Genomic DNA, 20,034 nt, shown 5'->3' on the forward strand with positions numbered 1-20,034 from the left:
TCTTAATATGCGTGCTTTCACTCAAAACATCTTATATTTTGAAACGGAGGAAGTAGTATATTAGTGAAGTATATAAAATTATATAATATTTAATTTCTAATAATGGTATAATTCAACTTGAATTAAAATTATATATGGTTGACTACATTAAAATTTAAGAATAATTTTAATTATGAGAATGTAAATAATTTTTTTATAGTAAAAAACAATTCATATAAGTGATGCTAAATCGTTAAACGAGAATAAGGAATACTTAAGAATTTGATGCATGTAAATCAATAAATATTTAATAGTTATAATATATATATATATATATTCACAATATATATATATATATATTATTTTGGTTTATAATATTATATATACAATAAATAATTTGTTACGATAGTAATTAACAAGATAAAATTAGATTGTGTTTTTTTTTTTTTTTTTTAATGAATTATTATTGCTAATATAAATAAGAAGAATTAAAAATTTGAACCTTGCTGCTACAAACGTGTCCGAGAAGAAAATTTTAAAATCTAACGGTTTCAAACGACCCGGTAACGGTATAAAACGATTTCTGTTATTGTTGTTAAATGTTAGCAACCACAACCTCCGACAAACAATATTGAAAAATTCTAATTATTCACATAAATATTAAATTCATAAATTGGATAAATTAGTATCTAGTGTGCACAAACTTGTGTGTATAGTTTTGGGCTAATTTAATGAAGATTTCACAAATAAAACTATTAAAAACTGCAATAAAATAAAAATCAAACTAAGATATTTTCTAATAAAAACTTATAAAAAAATAAAAGAAAACTTACTATTAGTAATATCTTACAAGATTTATCTAAATCATTAATTTCTATTTACTATTAAGATATCTATAACTGAATAATTTTGTATTTAATATTTGGATTTAGATATCTCTAATTGATCTAAAATATTAATTTGTATTCACTATTTAGAGATATCTCTAATTGAATAACTCTAGATTGTTATTTATTATCATCAAATTTTTTTAAATCATTAATTGTTTAATATTGGATTTTGATACCAAAAAAAAAAAAATCAAATAAACCTCTTTTTGGACAAGAACTAAGTGTTCCTTTTCCTCCTAGTAAACAAATAACATATGGTCCGAATCACGACCGAACCCACACGAACCACTTGACTCAAAAGTGGCATTAAGATTTTCCTTTTTTTATTTATTTTTTTATTTACCTTTTTACGACTCGTGTGATATAGTTAAAAAAGTTAACAAGACTCAACAAGTGTCAACTTAAAAAGTGTCCCAAGTCAAAAAAAAAAAACAAAAAAAAAACAAATTTACTTTTTACTAAGTTAAGTTGGAAAATAAATAAAAAAAAAAAAAAAAAAAGAAAAAAAAACAAAGCCGACCTTGAATGGGAGAACTTCCTTATTTAATCTGTTGTTCCATCGCCGCAAGACAAATCATTGTCAAGGAACCTCTCTAAAACCCTACTCCTCCCTCCTCTCTCTCTCTCTGTCTTCTTCTCCTCCAATCCAAATCTCTCGATTCCTAAACTTTTTTAATAAAAAAAAACCCTAAATCACGCCTCTCTCAAGCTTCTATCTTTCACACCGGACTCTCCTCGGTTCCATCTTTCTCTGCCGCCAGGTTTTTTAATCTCATTGATCCGAATTCAGATTTAGGTTTTTTTTTTTTTTATTGATCTAGGGTTTTTTTCTCCGATTTGATTTGAAATTGGTTCTGACCTACTCTGTTTTTGTGTTGTTGTTTTGGATTTATTCAGTACGTGTGCAGATATGGCTACCGAGGAAGGTGTTCATTCAGCTAAGAAGGTTTCTGATTCCTTTGTGGAACAGTACTTTTCTTTTTTAAAACATCATACTCAGGAAGCTTGTAGGTTTTACGTTGATGCTAGTGTTGTCACCAGACCTAAACCTGATGGTACTATGATGTCTTTTACCTCCGTTGAGGTAATAAAGTCTTCTCCTTTTTTTGAAACCGATCTCATGCTTTGTTTAATTAGGTCAAGGATTCTTTGATTTAGTCTTGGAGATTAAGTTGTGCTATATTCACATTGTGGCTGTTGTTGTTGTTGTTGTTTAGTATCTCTATGCAAAATCAAGACTTTGTGTTTATTTATTTTGTTTATATCATTATATTGGTTCTTCAGGCTATCAAGGAGCAGATCCTTTCCTCTGACTATGAGAATACTACATTTGAGATCCGGAGTGTCGATTCTCAGACTTCTTTTGAAGATGGGATTTTTATCATGGTTGTTGGTTTCTTGACTGGTAAAGATAACCTGAGGAGGAAGTTCTCTCAGATGTTTTATCTGGCACATAAGAACCAAGAAAAGCCAACCTATGATGTCCTCAATGATATTTTTCGTTATGTTGATGATGATGACTCCACCCCTAAATCTCTACCTGGTTAGTTGTTGTGTTTCTGTGTGTTTCTGTGTGGTTTTAAGTTTGTAGTTCTACTAAGATTGACTGTATATTGATTAACTCTTTTGTGGACTATTTATTATAGTGCCAGCAACTGAGAAGGTGAAGCCAGCTGATGAGGTAAAGAAGACCGAGAAGTCTGTTAATGCTGCTGTTAAAAAGAATGCTGTTGCTAAAGCTGCTGCTCCATTGGACAATGGAAAGGTCAATCCCGCTGAAGAAAAAGCTGTTACTGCTCAAAAACCAACAGAGCCAGTTGCTCCTCAGCCTGAAGGAGCCAAGAAATCGTTTGCTGCGATTGTGAGTTTTATTTTTTGCATAAGTTTTCTTTTAACATTGGACATCTATGCATACTTATATAAGTAACACCATTACAGGTTCAATCAGCGGCACACAACGTTGCTCCGTTTCAAGTTAAAGCTGTTAAATCCCCGGTTCAGAAACCTAAAGTCGTGGAACAACCCCGTGCTGCTGGAGCACCTCAAAAACCTGCTTCTGTCAGTAACTCTGTTAAGAAATCCAATCAGAGGATCATTGATGAACCAGGTTAGAAGGCAGAGATGGCCATTGATGTTGGATTGAAATAAATATTTTTCGTTTCTTGGTTGTTTCTTGTATATCAAACGGGTGTTTCTTCGTTTTCAGGAACTGCGATATTTGTGGCTAATCTGCCAATGAATGCAATGCCACCTCAACTCCATGAACTGTTCAAGGATTTTGGTCCTATCAAAGAGAATGGGATTCAAGTCCGAAGCTCAAGGGTTTGATCTTTGACCTCTTGTGTCTTTTTGCTATTACTAATCATCACCTCTCATAGTTTCCCTTACACGAGTTGTACACATTTCTTATGCGTCCAGGGCCAGACTAATGCAGTTTGCTTCGGGTTTATCTCCTTTGAGTCTGCTTCCTCTGTCCAGAGCGTGCTTCAGGTAAATTATATATTCCAGTTTCTTGTTTCCCCTTTTAAAAAGTCTCTGTATTCATTCTGATTCAAGCTCTTGTCAAACTCCAGGCTGCCAAGAACACGCCCTTCATGCTTGCAGACCGTAAGCTTCGTGTAAAGGAAAAAGAAGGTTAGCTCGTTTTCCTTAAACCTAAACCCTCTTGCTATGAAATCATCGCTTTCTAGCGTTGCAAGGCTGAAACTGTCTTGGATACTTTGCAGTTGACTACGATGGAAGTAAACAAGGGAAGACCAGAGGTGGAAGCAGTGTAAGCAAGGCTCAGGCTCAACCTCAGGCTCAGCCTCAGGTTCAACCTCAGGCTCAGGCTCAGTCTGAGAATGGCTCTGCTGCCCCTGCAGATGACGGAGATGAGTTCACGCTAGTCATAAGCCGTAGGAACCGTAGAGGTGGAAGTGGTGGAAGCAGTGAAAGCAAGACACAGAATGGATCTGCAGATGGCGAAGATGAGTTCAAGCCAGTCAGAAGGCCTAGGAACGGTGGAAGAAACGAAAGAAGAGGAGGAGGAGCACGCACTGGAAACGGAGACAGTAACCAAAAACACAGTGAAGGAAGAAGAGCCCCTTAAGTTCAAACAAAGAGCCCCTTAAGTTCAAACAAAGAGCTTGCTAGATGATGATGCTGTCCTCCTTAACAAACACAAGAAGAACACCTATAATTTGCAGCTTTACTAGAAATTTAATTGTTTCAAGTGTTTGCAAATTGAGATTACTTTACAGATTCAAATATTTTTACTTCTTTTTCTTAGGTTTCTTTTTTCTGTTTTCTCCTCGTGGAACTCAATATAATTCTTCATTTCCTAGGGTCTCTTTGTTTATCTTTCCTTCTATATTCCAATTTTTTTATTCGAGTATTCCACCTTTCTTATTATAGCATTCGTTATGTATATAACAAGAGAACAAACGAAGTAATCAAGAAACACTTTGCGAATACGTGAAGGTATATCCTATGGTTTGTTCCTTTGCGAATAACTAGTTCACTTTAAAATAAGCTTATATGATATCTGGTCTAATGTCGCATCATTGTAGTTTCTAAAGAAGCAAAGATGACAATACAATTTTGTAATAATAATAAAAGAAAGTAATTAGCATATTGCTTGATAAAGAGAAAACAAACAATATGCGAATGTGACACATCTCGATCTCTCTTGTCTCCACGTCAACGATTTTGCTAGATTTGATTCCATTCTCTTTTTCCAGCTTACCAACCTTTTCTATTTTAAAAATAAAATGCCTTAAAATGGCTTATCTTTTAGGAACTTTTTTTCCCTTTTGAAAGCAAATTTTCTAATTTTTTTTTAGCAATAAAGGAAATGACTATAACATTTTATAATTTAGAAGGATATGAGAAAGGTAGAGAATATCATGATTAATTATCATCTTATAATGTTAGGAATTTTTCTGAGGATACTTTTTTTAATCATGGTTACTTTTGATTTTATCTTTACACAAGTAACAAGTTGCTTTTGGCTTGTTACATTCAAATGTATATTAGAAAGCATTAACATAATCGGAATATATTCGAAAAAATAATAATTTTTCCCTCATAAGATATTTAATCCATATAACAAATGTTGGAAAAGTTTATCGAAAAAATTTAGAGCTTATGGTGGATAAAAAATTATCAACTTTTTTTCTTCGCAGTTAGATATAAATTAAATTGTAAATAATATGGTACTAATTATTGGTTTATAGTTTTATGGCTCAAGTTTGGATGTAACGAGGACTCATCCCTAATAAGTAAACAACTTACATTCAATATTCAGAAATTTCCGAGAAAATTCAAAACCTTGTTTGAATCCTTTTAAAAAGTGTATACTTTCATATACCAATCTATTGGGGACACGTGACCCCCCTATATATGGTTATCATGAGCTCCCCTACGCCATTGCTACGCCACCTATTAGCTTGATGTGTGGTGGAACTAGTGGTGATGGTGAGTGGTGTATATTCCTTTTAGAATCATACATGAGGTCAAATCCTTTTCTTTTTTTTTTGTCGACCAATCTAAATCCATATGTTTTGTTCACTGATATTGTATGTAACTGCTGTTTACTAAAAAAATAAAAAACACAGAATATAGTTTTATAGGTTTATCAATATGTTTAAATTATGGAAAAAAGATAGCTAGCTACACGAAATATTGGTGAATAAATGGTCACACATACCAAGTATACTATTGTATTCTTAGCTACACAAAATATATATATTACATGATCACATACATAAATTATATGATGTTATGTGTTCAACACCATAGACATACATTTCCGGTACACCGATTGACTAAATCGGTAAAGACCAATATTGACTCTGGCGTTGACCAACATTGACCCAAAAAAATTATTTTTTTTTGTGTTTTTATTTTTTTAATGTACTATATTATAACCAAAAGCAATAAATTATTATATTGAATCGTTTATGGTTTTGTATAACAAAAAACATATTTTTTATTCGGTGTCTAAACATTTTGTATATATCTTTAATGTTTCATTCTTATAATACTTAATTATTATCAATTTTAAAGCTAAACTAATAGTAAAATAAAAATCATTAATATTTATTTTCAAAATATGAAAATTTAATTTAAAACTGGAAAATCCTATTATAATAGATTAGTAAGGGAACTGCTTATGTTTACATTGTCAATTAAAAAATTATCTTAGTATTTTAATCTATTTATTTAAATACAAAAATGTTTATATTATTTAATGTTTTTCAACCATAAAATATCAAGAAAATCAAACTCAATGATTTTAGTTAGAAAATAATAAATATTGACTATATGACTCTTTCGTCTAAATTTTGCATGGTAAAAGTTATAGAAAATTTTACATACTCGTAATAACATGTAAATGACACAAAAATAACTCACAATATTTATTTTTAATATATAGAAGATCCAAAAATTTGATGTTAGCAAAACTAATATATATATATATATATTTAAAAGTAGTGATTAATGATTTTTATTTATATAATAGTTTAGCTTTAAAATTAAAAATTAACTAATTATAAGAATGAATACATTAAAGATATATACAAAATATTTAGATATTGAATATAAAATTTGTTTTTATATTTATTATAAAAACCATAAACAATTTAATATAGAAATTTATTATTTTTGACTTTTTAATAGTAAAAAAATTAAAATATTTTTTTGGTCAATATTGGTAAATGCAAGAGTCAATATCGGTCTTCGTCGGAATCGACCGGTGTACCAGAATTATATGTCTATGGTGTTGACCACATGATGTTATATAGTTTATGCATGTAACTATGTAATACATCTACTTTATGTAGCTGAAAATACAATAGTATAGTTGGCATGTGTGATCATGCATTCTCCTATAGTTTGTGTAGCTAGCGATCTTTTTTCTTTAAATTATTAATACAAATTAACATTGAGATATATCATATAAAGATTGATTAGTAATGAGATAAATATGTGACATACAGTAAGTTTTATATATTGATTTTGGCTTGAAATGTTTTTGGTGAAATTATATATTAATTTTGTTTCGTAATTTTTAAAATATTAACGATTTATTTGTTGATGCATTTCTATCATGGATGTAATTAATTACAAATGAATAGTTACTATATATATAATGACCGGCCGGATAGTTGAATTATTCTTATCGAATCTTGACTTATTATATACTTATGTTGACTATTAGTAGTAGTAGATAACTAGATATCATAGAAAAGAAAAGACACCAGTTATTAATCTTGCGCAAAAAAGTTTTAAAAATATATTGGACTAGCTAAAGATTTGCCATGTTCATCGAGTCTCAAAGCTATTAGTTTGTACGATAGACTCTGACTCTGAGTGAACATAATATATAGAGTTATTTAACTACATATATTACGAAATCAAAACACTATAGTAGTCTGCATGATTCACGTTCTATCATGAATGATTTGGGGAAGAAAAAAAGAAAGAAAGAAAAAAAATAGTACAAGAAGTGGATCGGGATGTTAGACAACGCAAAGGATCCCCACACCCACTAGGACACGTGTTAACATGTCCGAACTCTGACATGCTTCACGTTCCAGCGACAGTTCGTTGTCACGGTGTAAGAGGTCTCTCCCAGATCTCTCTGAGCTGGCCTTGTAGGACCACGTACCTTAACCTTAGCCAATGGGTTCCGCTTAAGATTATATAATAGTAATAAACTTCGCTTTAGTAAAAACAATTATTTATATTGGTTCATGCGATGACGATCACGTTCGATTAAGGTTACAGAGGAAATTTTTTTATTACAGAGGAAAAAAATTGATATCTTCGAATTTCTAAACTCATGATATTACATTTAAAAGAATTAGGATATCTAGATTTGCAAATTTAGTTATTTAGATTCAGATCCCTGGTGTATAAAGATCAGATGCTCATATGCCCATATGACTTATGATATTTCAGAATGAATGTATATTCACAAATTTTAAATTTTCTATCTTTTGTGGGATAAATGTTGATTTGTTTACTTGTGAATCATAATCTTATAATACCAATGTGATATTTAAAAAAAAAAAAAAAAAATCGTTGCTAAAGGTATTAAAAATGTAATTTTCTTAGTGAGGTACTTGTCCCAAATCATGTTTATGGTACTGGAAGATTGTCCGGTATGTTTCCTTGAGGCTCTCTAACCACTTATCCACAAGTACACCAAGTTGTGTTTGTATATATCATTCTCTTTGAGTTGTCAAGTAATCAGCCGTTCGAGATGGTGACAATAATTTACTTCATCAACTAGTTGTTCCTGTTTCCGATCTAAACATTTCTAAAACCGGTTCGAGAAACAAGAAAATTAAAACAAGTACGTAAGACTAAGAGTTACGGTTCGATTTAATGAATGTAATAAAAAGATCGGCTAGCCTTAAATAAATAAAACTCGTCTAAATGATTCACTCAAACCTAATTCTTCTAATTTAAATCTAATCACTATATATTATAATAATACTACATACTTTAATTTAACTGTTAATATAAGTATATAGAACTCGAAATCAGTGATCACAATTATATAGGCGATAATGATGATAAAGTTTCTAATCTAATAATATGAGACTCCAAGTTGCTAACCTATAATGTTAATTAAAGCTCAAGAAACTTGTTTTTATAATATAAATTATCATCATCTTATAACCAGAAATTTGTAACTTGCTCCATAGTTTTTTAATAATAAAAAAATCATGATTAAATTCATTCATCTCAAAATAGAACACATTATTTCTATTTTAGAATGAATAGCACCAAGCTAGCCACCAATCATGAATTAAAAAAAAAAAAAAAAAAAAAAAAATCACACTGCAGAACATGTAATAAAATGGCCATAAAACAAAAACACATAACTTATTCACACTGACGAGTAGTCACGATTCACGAATCATAAATACACAATTGTCTATGAATACGTATTTAAAATTAACAACAACAAAAAAATTGGAATGTTATGTACACACAAACCAAACCATTGTAGGACCTGAAGTGATGTACATACAAGAATGAAGAACTTTAAACAAAAACAGAGCAACACGTGTCTCATACTCTTCAAGTCGACACATGTCTCGTTCCCCGTCTTTAACGCTGCTTAGAACACGTAACTTGCCAGCGAATATTTTCTTCCATTTTTATTTTAATAATCTTTATTATTATTATATTTTTTTTTTAAAGTAATAGAGAGACTAGAGTAGAGAGCAAAGAAGCAATAATAGGAGCAAAATAAAAAAGTTAAAGGGGACAAAGAAAATTATAAATATAAAAAAAAAAAATGAAGAAGCCGTACGAAAACGTGTCGAGTGAAAGGATCATCTGATTGCCACTTGGCTCTCTTTACTTTACTCTTCTCTTCTTCTTCTTCTGTACTTTTCACACATTGGCTATTCTCTCTCGTCCCTTTCTTCTTCTCTCTACGTGCCCCAAACATTGTTGTTAATTTATTCTTGATGGAGTAACATTTAAATAATTTTTAATTAAAAGTATGTAAATATTTTAATTAAATTGAAAAAAATATATGAGATAAGACTCTAATTGATTACAATTTCCTACTTTTGGTGAAAAATATTAGGAGTAAATAGGAAAAAATAATTACAGGGATTTGATTCTTTTTTTCCTTACTTCTAATTGTATAAACTTTGTTAATAACGGAACTGAATATTCATTCATTCCCTCTGTTTTGTGTAATTTGAGTTTCTTTCTCTTTCTCTCTTATCTGTCTCTCATCCATTCAACCTTTTAATTTTTTTTTCTTTGTCTCTCTCATTTTTTTGAGTAATGAATGTATTATTATTATTCAATAGTAACAAAACGTGTCATGTAAATTAAAGACCTTTTTATTTTTATTTTTGTCTGAGATAAAATGGATCGTGGCATCAAAATCTAATCCTTTTTTTTGTTTTGTTTTGTTTTCTCTTGTTTTCTCTTATTACTGTTTCATCATCATCAGCTGTAGTATTTTTATTTTAATGGCGGAAGCAAACGAGAGGAGTAGAGAAATGGGGAGAAGAAGTAACAGTTGTGTGTTTCCTAGAGATCTGCTTCAGAGTTTTATCTCTAACTCTGTTGATGATGATGAAGACGACGAGGAAGAGGACGACGAGGTTGAGTTGAATCTTGGTTTATCTCTTGGTGGGAGATTTGGAGTTGATAAGAGTTGTAAGAACAAGCTCGTGAGATCTTCTTCCGTTGTCGTGACGATGCCTCTTTTCCGGGAGGTTCATCGTCAAACCACGACTACGACGACGGCGGAGAGAACGACAACGGCGGCGACGAGGACTACGATGAGGGGTATGGGTTTGATGAGAACCACGTCGTTGCCGGCTGAGTCGGAGGAAGAGTGGAGGAAGAGGAAAGAGATGCAGACTTTAAGGAGAATGGCTGCTAAGCGACGGAGAAGCGAGAAGCTTCGTAGCGGCGGCGCCGGAAATAGTAGTAATAATCCGGAAGAAGCTGCGACCACCGCCGCCACCACTTCGAGGCGGAGAGGTAGACCATCTTCAGGACTTCCACGGTGGTCTGCTACTGCTAACAAAAGCGGGCTTTTACGGCAGCGTAGTGGTGTTCTTGAAGGCTCCTCCGTTGAGTCTCAAGGCGGAGGAGGAGGTTCATCTAGCGTCTCCGAGTTAGAAACTAAAGGTATAATATATAATAATATAGTATATACTAATCTCTCTTATCTGATCATCATTAACACAAGCAATTTTGATCATTAGTTAAATCTTTTATGCATCAGTCTCAAATCGCAAGTTTAGTGTTTGTACTGTTTAGGTAGAAAAGCTTAATCCTTGGCTTTTCGTAACCCGAAAGGTCATTTAGCTTTGGTAATAGATTGACCAATGGTACTAATGTTTTGCTGAACTAATACAGCTTCAAGTGATGAAGCAAGAAGCTTACCATCATCGACAACACAACAACTACAACAACAACAAGAAGCAACAACAAACCCAACTACAAACCGGCTGAGAAGATTGAGTTCAGTGGACATGAACATGAAGATGGAGCCACAAGGGAAAGGGAAGAGTGAGATGCCATGTGTGTTCACCAAAGGAGATGGTCCTAATGGGAAGAGAGTTGATGGGATTCTTTATAGATATGGTAATGGAGAAGAAGTGAGGATCATGTGTGTTTGCCATGGCGATTTCTTGTCTCCGGCTGATTTCGTTAAACACGCCGGTGGTCCTAATGTAGAACACCCTCTTAGGCACATTGTTGTCAACACTTCTTCTCCTTCTAATAATCTCTTATGAATTATAGACCAAAACCCCTCTAACCAAACCCACTCTTGTTTAGAGAAACATGTTTTTATGAGTCTTGCCATGTCCCAAATTTTAAGCTATATATGTATTTTTTTTACTACATTATACAGAGAGAGAGTTAAGGAGAAACATCATTTATATCAGTTTAAGAGACTAGAATGAGAATAACATTTTGATGGTTGATGCATATGGTGAATAGAGTAATACAAGATGATAAACCTCCCTACTCTATGAACATAAAAGAACATACTTGAAAAAGGTTTCTAATGGCTACGCACTTGTTTACTGCTGCTGTACAGATAGATACTCTAAAACACACTTCTTCTTCTTCTTGGTCTTCTAGCTTTGTATCACAACTTATTAGGCTGGATTCGTTTCAGTAGTCTAACAGCTTGTTTCATCGTTGGCCTTACCGAGAGGCTATCAACGGTGCATTTGAGAGCCAAATGCAGAACCTCAACCAAATCGTCCGGAGGACCAGTCTCCCAAAGTCCCTTGGTGAAGACTTCTTTGGCTTTGCCTTGACTCAACATCATATGTGCCCAGGAGACAATGTTAAACCCGTTCTCATGAGATGAGAAAGAAGGGTCTAGAGCTCGTTTGTCTGATATCAGCTCCAAGAGGACAATACCGTAGCTGTAAACATCTGCTTTCTCAGAGACACGGCATGTCATTGCGTATTCTGGAGCAACATACCCGAATGTTCCAGCCACACCTGTTGTGACATGAGACTGCGAAGTTCCCAAGAGTTTCGAGAGTCCGAAATCGGATAGGTAGGCGTTGTTTTTGTCGTCCAAGAGTATGTTACTCGGTTTGATGTCTCTATGCAAGACTTTAGGAGAGCATTGCTCGTGAAGATAGGCTAGAGCACGCGCTACATCAAGAGCAATCTTGTGAAGAACCTTCCACTCAAGAGCTGATTGTGATCTTTCTTTGATGAAGTCTTCAAGGTTCCCACCAGATAAGTAGTTGTAGATAAGAAACATCTCAGTTTCGCTCGCATGGTAACCAACTAACATAACAAGATTCGGATGCCTAACCATTTCAAGAGCCGAGATCTCAGCATGAAACTGTTGATCTCCTTGAAACCTCCCAACAGAGAGTCTTTTAACAGCAAACACATTCGTTGGAGACACCTCTGCTTTATAAGTCGAACCAAAACCACCATGACCAATACAGTTAGAGTTGCTGAAGTAACCAGTAGCTCTAACAATGATCTCATAGGTCAGAGGGATACCAATGTCCACAAACACTTTAATCTCCTTGATCTCATCAACACGAATCTGAGAGTTTCGTTTCCATCTCTTCGTGTAGATGAACAAGAGCACAAGAACGAGAAGCACAAAGACAATTACTGAAGCTGACACAATCGAAGCAATCTCAATCGGATACAATCCAGATTTATCAGAGGAATCATCAGCAGCTGAGCTTGGACCAACTTCGTCTTCATCCTCATAACTCATAAGTCTCCTCCTAGAAACAACATTGCTTAAGAAACTTGAAAATCCATTTTTTTTCAACGGATCAAGAACCCTAACCCCAGCGAGAAAGCTGTTACCTTCAAGATCAAGAATCTCTAGTTTCTCCAACCCCCAAATCTCCTCTGGAATCTCACCTCTCAGATCATTGAAAGCAAGAGACAAAACCCTAATTTCAGACAAACCTCCCACAACTGGAGAGATCTCACCGCCAAGTCTTCTTCTTGAACAAGAAGACAAATCAGGGGAATGAAGACTACGACTACTACTACTACCACCACCTTCCACCTCATCACAGCCTCTGAGAATCAAAGAGACGACTCTCGAATCAGAGTTGCAGACAACACCGTACCAAGAACAATGGTTTGATGAGCTGTCGGAAACCCAACTAGAAAGAAGTCCATTTGGATCAGAGAAACTACTCTTCAGCTTCAACAACAGAGCAGCTTCGTCGTCGTGAAGACCACCACCAATCTTTGGTGTTACAAGAAGTTTCCGAGAAAATGAAAACACAAACAGATTAAACAGCAAGAAGAACAAACCCAGAAGTTTCATTTTTTGTTTTTTTTTTTTCCTTCTCTAAACAAAGAGAAAAGAGAGAAAAGATAAAATCAAACAAAACCCTAAAAATAAAATTGTTTCACAAATTTAAAGTCTTTTTTGTGTGATCTCCTTCCCTCTCTCTTATATCTCTCTCTCGAGAAATCGAAATTTTTTTCCAAGTTGCAGCAAAAGAAGAAACTTTCTTTTACCCAAAAAGAAGAAAAAAACATTAAAAAACAATTTTGTTTTTTTTTTCAATGGCTCGATTATCAAAGACAAAAGTTCTTAACGTATTGGAAACAGTCAAAGTAGAATGATTTCGAGGAAAAGAGGGAAATTATATAAATAAATAAAAAGAAGAAAGAAAAAAAGGAGAAAAAAATCACTCAGCTTTTTTTAACTTTTTCCTCTGTCTTTAAATCTATATTTGAGGAAATTTCAAATCACACACTACTACTACTTACTGTAACTGATGTTACTTAAAATATATTACTTCATGAGAAAATTTAAGCCAGAACATAAATAAATAAAATTGTTTTGCAAAAATGAAAATTTTCTCTTTTCTATATTTCTAATTTTTTTTGTGTGTTTTGTGAGTTAATTTATTTTATTACATACACAAAAATATTGTATTTAATTTATTTTCTCGTTTTTATTTTTTGATTGTGTGAGATGAGATGAGATAGTGTTTCACTTTCAGCCGAGTCTCTCTTGCAGGGGCGGACCTAGGTTGGGGAGAGGTAGGTCACCTGACCTGGGTAAACTAATTAAATAGTTGTTTTTACGTACAATTCTACAAAGTTTCAGTAGCACAGATGGTAAATTCTTTAATGTTAACCTCCTTAAACCAGGATTTAAACCACTAATACAACACAAATATTTTTTTTGTTCTGTAATTGACCTCCTAAATTTATTTCCTGGGTCCGCCACTGCTCTCTCGGTTCTGTCGTTAAAAATTGTCGTTGTCTCAGAGACTTTATAGAACTGCGGGACCCAAGTGAAGTCAATGTCTGAATGTGTATTTATGTAATAAGAGAGAGAGAGAGAGACCACATGGCTGCTTTTGGTTTGACCAGGCAGGATAGGGAACGGGACCTACCCTAGTCTTTTTATTGGTCCATGATTAGATTCCAAAAATCGTTTCTTTCGTAACCGATCTTTTATTTAAAGTTAGACGTGTATTCCTCTGTGTATCTCATCGTCATTATGACGTTCGAATTTGCGTCAGATATATAGATGGTTCCAACTTTTTAAAAAATCCACGACTCTTTTTTTTAGTCCGTATTTTAGGATTGTAACGGCTGATACCTTTTAAACCAAAAATGAATACTAGAAGAAGAAACTAAATTTGAGTGCGATTTTTGGGGCGTTACAAAGTAGAGGAATATCAACAGATTTTGTACTTGTGCGCGGATCCATTAATTTACTCGCAGATCTTAAGCAAGAAAAAGAAAAAAGAATCTTTGAAATGTGTTCAATATATCTTGCCACATGTTAACAACATTAGTAACGGGTATAAACACCCTACCTAAATTGGCTATATACGACATATGCGAACATTTGTAACATTTTACGCTAAATACTTCAGTAAATAAACATCTAGGCGGCAAGAGTGCATACGTGCTAAGGTAAGGTACGTACGTATGTTATGTCTTTTCTGAGACACGATTAATAAAAAAAAAAACTATAAAATTCAATGGCTTAATTTGAAAAAGTTGTAATACAATAAGAAAAGAACATCATTAATTTATTTTAATAAAAAATGTTTACTTAAATGTTACAACAAAAACATGTATGATAAAATTTTCATCTCATCAAAAATAAATATTTAGACGGTGCACGTGATATTAAAATAAATGTAGTATGTTTGGAAGCACAAATGATTAGAAAATAAAAGTTTATGAAAAAATTAACGGTTTAACCTGAAAAGTTGTGATATAAGAAAAATACATCATTCATTTCTTTTAATAAAATATATATTTCCAAAAGTTACGATATTAAAAATGTATAACGAAGATCAGATGGAATCTGAAATAAATATTTAGACGGCGCATGTGATTTCATGCTAACGTAACTATGGTATATCTATTCCGAAGCACTGATGATTAGAAAAGACAAAAGTTACTAAAACTAACGGTTTTACCTGAAAAGTTGCGATATAAGAAAAAGACATCATTCATTAATTTTAATTAAAAAAAAAGTTTTACTCCCAAAAGTTATTACCTGACAATATATAATAAATATCACATCTCATCAAAAATAAATATTTAGACGGCGCACGTGATTACGTTCTAACGACTAACGTACATATGGTATGTGTTTTCCGAGTTACACATGATTAGAAAAGTAAACGTTACAAAAATTAACGGTTTAACATGAAAAGTCACAATATAAAAAAGTGACACCATTCATATTTATTTAAAAAGTATATTATTTTCAAAAAATTACTTGTGAAAAATGTATAATATATAGAATTACATCTCACCAAAATAGATTTCATTACTCTGGCCTTTTGTTAATTGGTTAATGTATATGTCATATATGTACTTCTTAAATAATGTATATCAATTATTTTGAAATATATGAATTATTAAATGATTCATATCAAGCCCAGTATAACATATCATGATTGCAACCTTGAGATTTGTCTTAAGAAATATCAATCAATTAAATTTCATTTTAAAAAACTTAATGTTTAAGTTTGCTCAATAAATCTAAAACATCCTAACATCTGATAAACTACTAGATTTTAACCCGCGGTACACCACGTGCATATAATTTTTATTATTATTTATATCTTATATTATATTTGTTTGTTAAATATTGTATGTTTTGCAAATAGAAAAATAACTAAATTTCCCTACCGTTTGTACGGCTAAATGTTTATATTAAGTTTTTAACTTTCAATATATTTCATGACCATATGTTTGTTATATTTAGTTTGTTTTGTTTATTTTTTGAGATTCTATTTTGATTTTTAATTATTATAACAAAAAATAAGATCACTGTTAACCTCTCCATACCCGAGTTCGGTTGACAAAAAAAAAACAAAAAAAACAAAAAGTAAGACATCTAAATATACATAGTAAGTCATTTATACGCTATGAATAAGTCACATTTTTCATAATTATTTAATAATTTTACCCAATCTTAGTAAAATCAAGTAAAATCAACTTGATTTTATATATCATATATTATAATATTAATAGTGTTGAAAAATAATAAAATGAGGATCTAATCCATGTTAGCACAAATTTAATGATATTTTATTAATTTCAACATGTCTTCTTTATAACTCATCTACTATACAACCATAGTATATAATATTTTAATCTTTTTTATTTTTTTTTACATATTTGTAATATTTTAGAATTTTATATATTAATTATAGTATTTAAATAAATGTGAATCGAAATTCTTGTTACGTAAAAATCAAAACTCACACATTTTGAAAAACAAAATAGGAATCAAATTGTTGTTTTTTTTGTTTGCAAAGTATTCCGAGATAGAATATCTTCAATACAGAATAAAAGGTGTGGTTAAATATAGAGAATTTGTTAGAAATGTCCTTTTTAGTATAACCTTTTTCAAAAATGCCTTTTTCTGAACATTTTCATTTTTGCCTTCTTTTATATAATTACCCTATGTTAAATTAATTTTTAGAATTTGTTTTTTTAGGTTTGGGTTCCCAATTTACATTTAGAGTATAGTTTTTAAGGGATAGGGTTTAATATTTGGGTTTTAGGGTTTATAATTTTGTCATTTTATATATTAAAAAGGAGTATTTTTGAAAATAGACACCATCAAAAGGTATTTTTGAAAAGTGATATAGAAATAAGTACAAATATATCATAGTTTATGTTTCCATGTTGATTCTGTCGTATTTTTTAGTTGGAATGTTATGTAAAATATTCAGAAAACAAAATCTGAGATAATGTTATTTTTGGAAATTTTTTAAAAATTCACTTTGTAAATAAGTACAAATAAAAGGATAGAACCCAAAATATACTTAAAAAATGTATATAGATACTACACAAAAGAAAAAATTGGGTGTAAAGTATAATATCGTAATATTAACCTCGTGTCCCTGCACTATCCCAGTCCTTGAATATCAAGCCGAATATGATTTATTTTTAATGAAGCTTTTTAGTAGGAAAAACAAAAGAGAATTAGAAAATTCATAAACTCCTATTTTTCTATTTTATTTGACTAAATATGAGGCCTCTAAAACAATAACAAATTTACATGCTCTAAAACACTCACCTTATGTAGTCACCATTTAGTTACAACAAACTCACCTTATGTAGTCACCATTTAGTTACAACACACTGACCTTATGTAGTCACCAGTTTCTGCAGAAGGGAGCCAAATTATCCAGAGTAAAGTTCTTATGGAACTGTAATTGGTGCAAATTCTATCAGAAACATAAAGGTATGTTTCATTTTATTCCATCTGTCGTTCATACAGAAACTGGTACTACTCCTTAAAAGCTGTTCTGTGATGATATATCTTTGCAGTGTGCTTTTGGGAATATGAAGTTTGAGGACATCCTTAAAGTGATCCGCATGGAAGATGAAATGATATGTGATGTTAAAACAGGAGGCTGTGGAAAGACAAACTTTGATAACCACACTATAAGCAGATGCCCGCCTATCTTCACAGTTGGTAAAGTTTTGACGATGATTGTGACCTTATCTGCTCATTTCATTTATTGTGGTATGATTAAACGGTGTTGCTGTTTTTGTGTGTTTGCAAAATTAGTGTTGGAATGGGAGAAGAATGAAACGGAAACAGAAATATCTGAAACAACAAATGCTGTGGACTGGAAGATAGATATCAGCAGGCTATACAAAGGGTTAGAAGAACCAAAGACTAAGTATCGGCTTGTGTCAATGGTAAAATCTTAAAAGGGGTCACAAGTATTTATGCTATTGTTCTTCTGTATCTTTTCTGTGTTACAGTCTCGGAATATGGAAAATGCAGATTGATTGTGGTGAAGAAGGAAAATACATCTGCATGGCTTATAAACGGAACTGGTGGGACAGTCTCAGACATGGAACTTTAGCAGAAGAGGTAAGACGAAACAATTGTCTTTTGTCTCTTATGAGTTGAGTTTTGAACTTAAATAGGTGAGACATTATTGATATGTGTGGAGTGTGGTGATGGCATAGGGTGTTGGTAACTGGAAGAGTGTGGTCAGAATCTGTGGAGAAAGAAGGGTTCGGCCAGAGATTCTCTTCTATGAAGCTGCTTGATCGATCATATCGATAGCACAAATAGTGACATCTTCCACTTCAAAAGCAGTTGTGTTTTTTATGTGATGCTTGAAAAAGAGTAACACGGACAGAAGCAGAGACAATCTAAGCATGAGAAGATGAGATATTGCAACTTTGCTGGAAGACTCCAAAATTCATATACATATCTTTTGTTTGTTTTGAAGGTTCAAATTTGATTCTTCTTCTTCTTCTGGCTAACTTTCTTTTTAGTGTTGTGCGATAGACTAAACATTGGGAAAAATGTCCCGTACGTGGATATTTGTGATTTTTAACTGAGTAGTAGATCATGATTCTCAAAGAAAGTTTGAAGCTTTAATTCGAACTGCTAAGATCTTACCATACAATAACAACGATCTGAAAAGTAGACGGTAGGAGTTACACGAGAATTGTCGTAACATTCGTCATGTGATGTTAAACAAAAAAAAAGAACAAACTTATTAAAAGTATTCTGCAATGAAAAATATTAAACTGGACACCAAAAACACCAAAATCTCTTTGTAGCTTCTCACTTTTTTTTATTAGTAAAGAGATTTTTTTTGTGGTTATGGTAATATTTATAGTAAAATTTTTCTTAACAATCATATTGACATTTACATAAACGCTCGGCAGGTTTACCCGGCCAAACAAAAGCGGCAGAGCATTCGCAACGTATGACAAGATCTTTTGGCGCACGAGGCATTTTCTTGATGTCGCTTATGCATGTACTCTTCCCATTAGTTCCACATGTTCCAGGAAATTGTCTGTTCATGTCGCATCCCCACTTTCTTTTGGACTCCACCTCTATAGTGAGAAAAAAACATCATCAAATAACCAAAAATATTAAGATAAGAAGTTGTTAATGTGAAATATAAAACTAAAAATTACCTCTAACATAGCATAGAACGAGGAATGTGAGAATACAAGAAACCGTAAACAAAACACCACATTTCATGATTCAGAAAATGATAAACAAGTCGTCTCTCTTAGAAATATTTTGTTTTTCTTTTTTGCCAACAACACTCAGAATATATATACTCAAGTAACCCAACACACATAAATTTAGATGTTGCTATTATTAACTAGGAGGAAGAAGACAAAAGAACAGAAAAAGGTCGAGACAAGTCTACGAAATCGATGGAATCGGTCCTTTTTTTTCTTTTTTTTGAAAAGTTCTCTTATACAAAATTTAATTTTCTAATCCATTCATTCATCACATCTCCAACAAAAAACTTTTAAAAAACTCATATTATAAATTAGGAAATTCATAAGTAGAAGTATCACAATATTTTGGTATTTGTATATCAATCTTATTTACATTACTTTTCAGAAAAAGAAAATGAACAAAAAAAAAAGATATGTATCAAATATGTCGGATTTTCTTTGCATTTTATATAAGTTGGAAAAATTAAAGGAAAGAAAATGTAGTGTGCTAAAACTATATAATGGCATCAATTTTATATCAGATTTTGGTTTTTGATGCAAAACCCACTTTTTCAGCCATTCATGATTTTAAGAAAAATAGATATCCTATAAATATGAGGGAAACCAGATTTTGGTGGATTTTACTAGTTCCTTCATAGAATCCAAAAACCACATTTTGTGGATT

At 32.1% G+C, this 20,034-nt stretch overlaps 4 protein-coding genes across 5 annotated transcripts; 2 read left to right on the top strand and 2 right to left on the bottom strand.

Moving 5' to 3' along the window:
• Positions 1 to 1,092: 1,092 nt before the first annotated feature.
• LOC104787981 (nuclear transport factor 2) lies at positions 1,093 to 4,194 on the top strand. Of its 2 annotated transcripts, none has more exons than XM_019246091.2 (9): positions 1,093 to 1,630; positions 1,767 to 1,953; positions 2,154 to 2,412; positions 2,516 to 2,730; positions 2,808 to 2,976; positions 3,076 to 3,191; positions 3,288 to 3,359; positions 3,443 to 3,503; positions 3,596 to 4,194. In XM_019246091.2, the coding sequence occupies exons 2-9, from the start codon at positions 1,780 to 1,782 to the stop codon at positions 3,958 to 3,960; spliced, it is 1,431 nt and encodes a 476-aa protein (XP_019101636.1). In that variant the 5' UTR covers positions 1,093 to 1,630; positions 1,767 to 1,779; the 3' UTR covers positions 3,961 to 4,194. The 2 variants fall into 2 exon arrangements, with proteins under 2 accessions (XP_019101636.1, XP_087307316.1); XM_087451190.1 differs by having other exon boundaries at positions 1,424 to 1,665.
• Positions 4,195 to 9,232: 5,038 nt separating this feature from the next.
• LOC104787982 (ninja-family protein AFP1) lies at positions 9,233 to 11,339 on the top strand. Its single transcript, XM_010513647.3, has 2 exons — positions 9,233 to 10,532; positions 10,764 to 11,339. The coding sequence occupies exons 1-2, from the start codon at positions 9,863 to 9,865 to the stop codon at positions 11,141 to 11,143; spliced, it is 1,050 nt and encodes a 349-aa protein (XP_010511949.1). The 5' UTR covers positions 9,233 to 9,862; the 3' UTR covers positions 11,144 to 11,339.
• Positions 11,271 to 13,185, bottom strand: LOC104787983 (putative LRR receptor-like serine/threonine-protein kinase RPK1). The gene has a single exon (XM_010513648.3). It carries the CDS (start codon positions 13,183 to 13,185, stop codon positions 11,503 to 11,505), a length of 1,683 nt encoding a protein of 560 aa, XP_010511950.2. The 3' UTR covers positions 11,271 to 11,502.
• A 5,675-nt stretch (positions 13,186 to 18,860) lies between these two features.
• LOC104787984 (defensin-like protein 226) lies at positions 18,861 to 19,476 on the bottom strand. The gene is made up of 2 exons (XM_010513649.2): positions 19,314 to 19,476; positions 18,861 to 19,229 (listed from the first exon to the last, which is right to left on the bottom strand). The coding sequence occupies exons 1-2, from the start codon at positions 19,378 to 19,380 to the stop codon at positions 19,021 to 19,023; spliced, it is 276 nt and encodes a 91-aa protein (XP_010511951.1). The 5' UTR covers positions 19,381 to 19,476; the 3' UTR covers positions 18,861 to 19,020.
• Positions 19,477 to 20,034: the final 558 nt, after the last annotated feature.

The sequence above is a fragment of the Camelina sativa genome, chromosome 5 (genome assembly GCF_030686135.1).
Source record: "Camelina sativa cultivar CO46 ecotype springtype chromosome 5, ASM3068613v1".
NCBI lineage: Eukaryota > Viridiplantae > Streptophyta > Magnoliopsida > Brassicales > Brassicaceae > Camelina > Camelina sativa.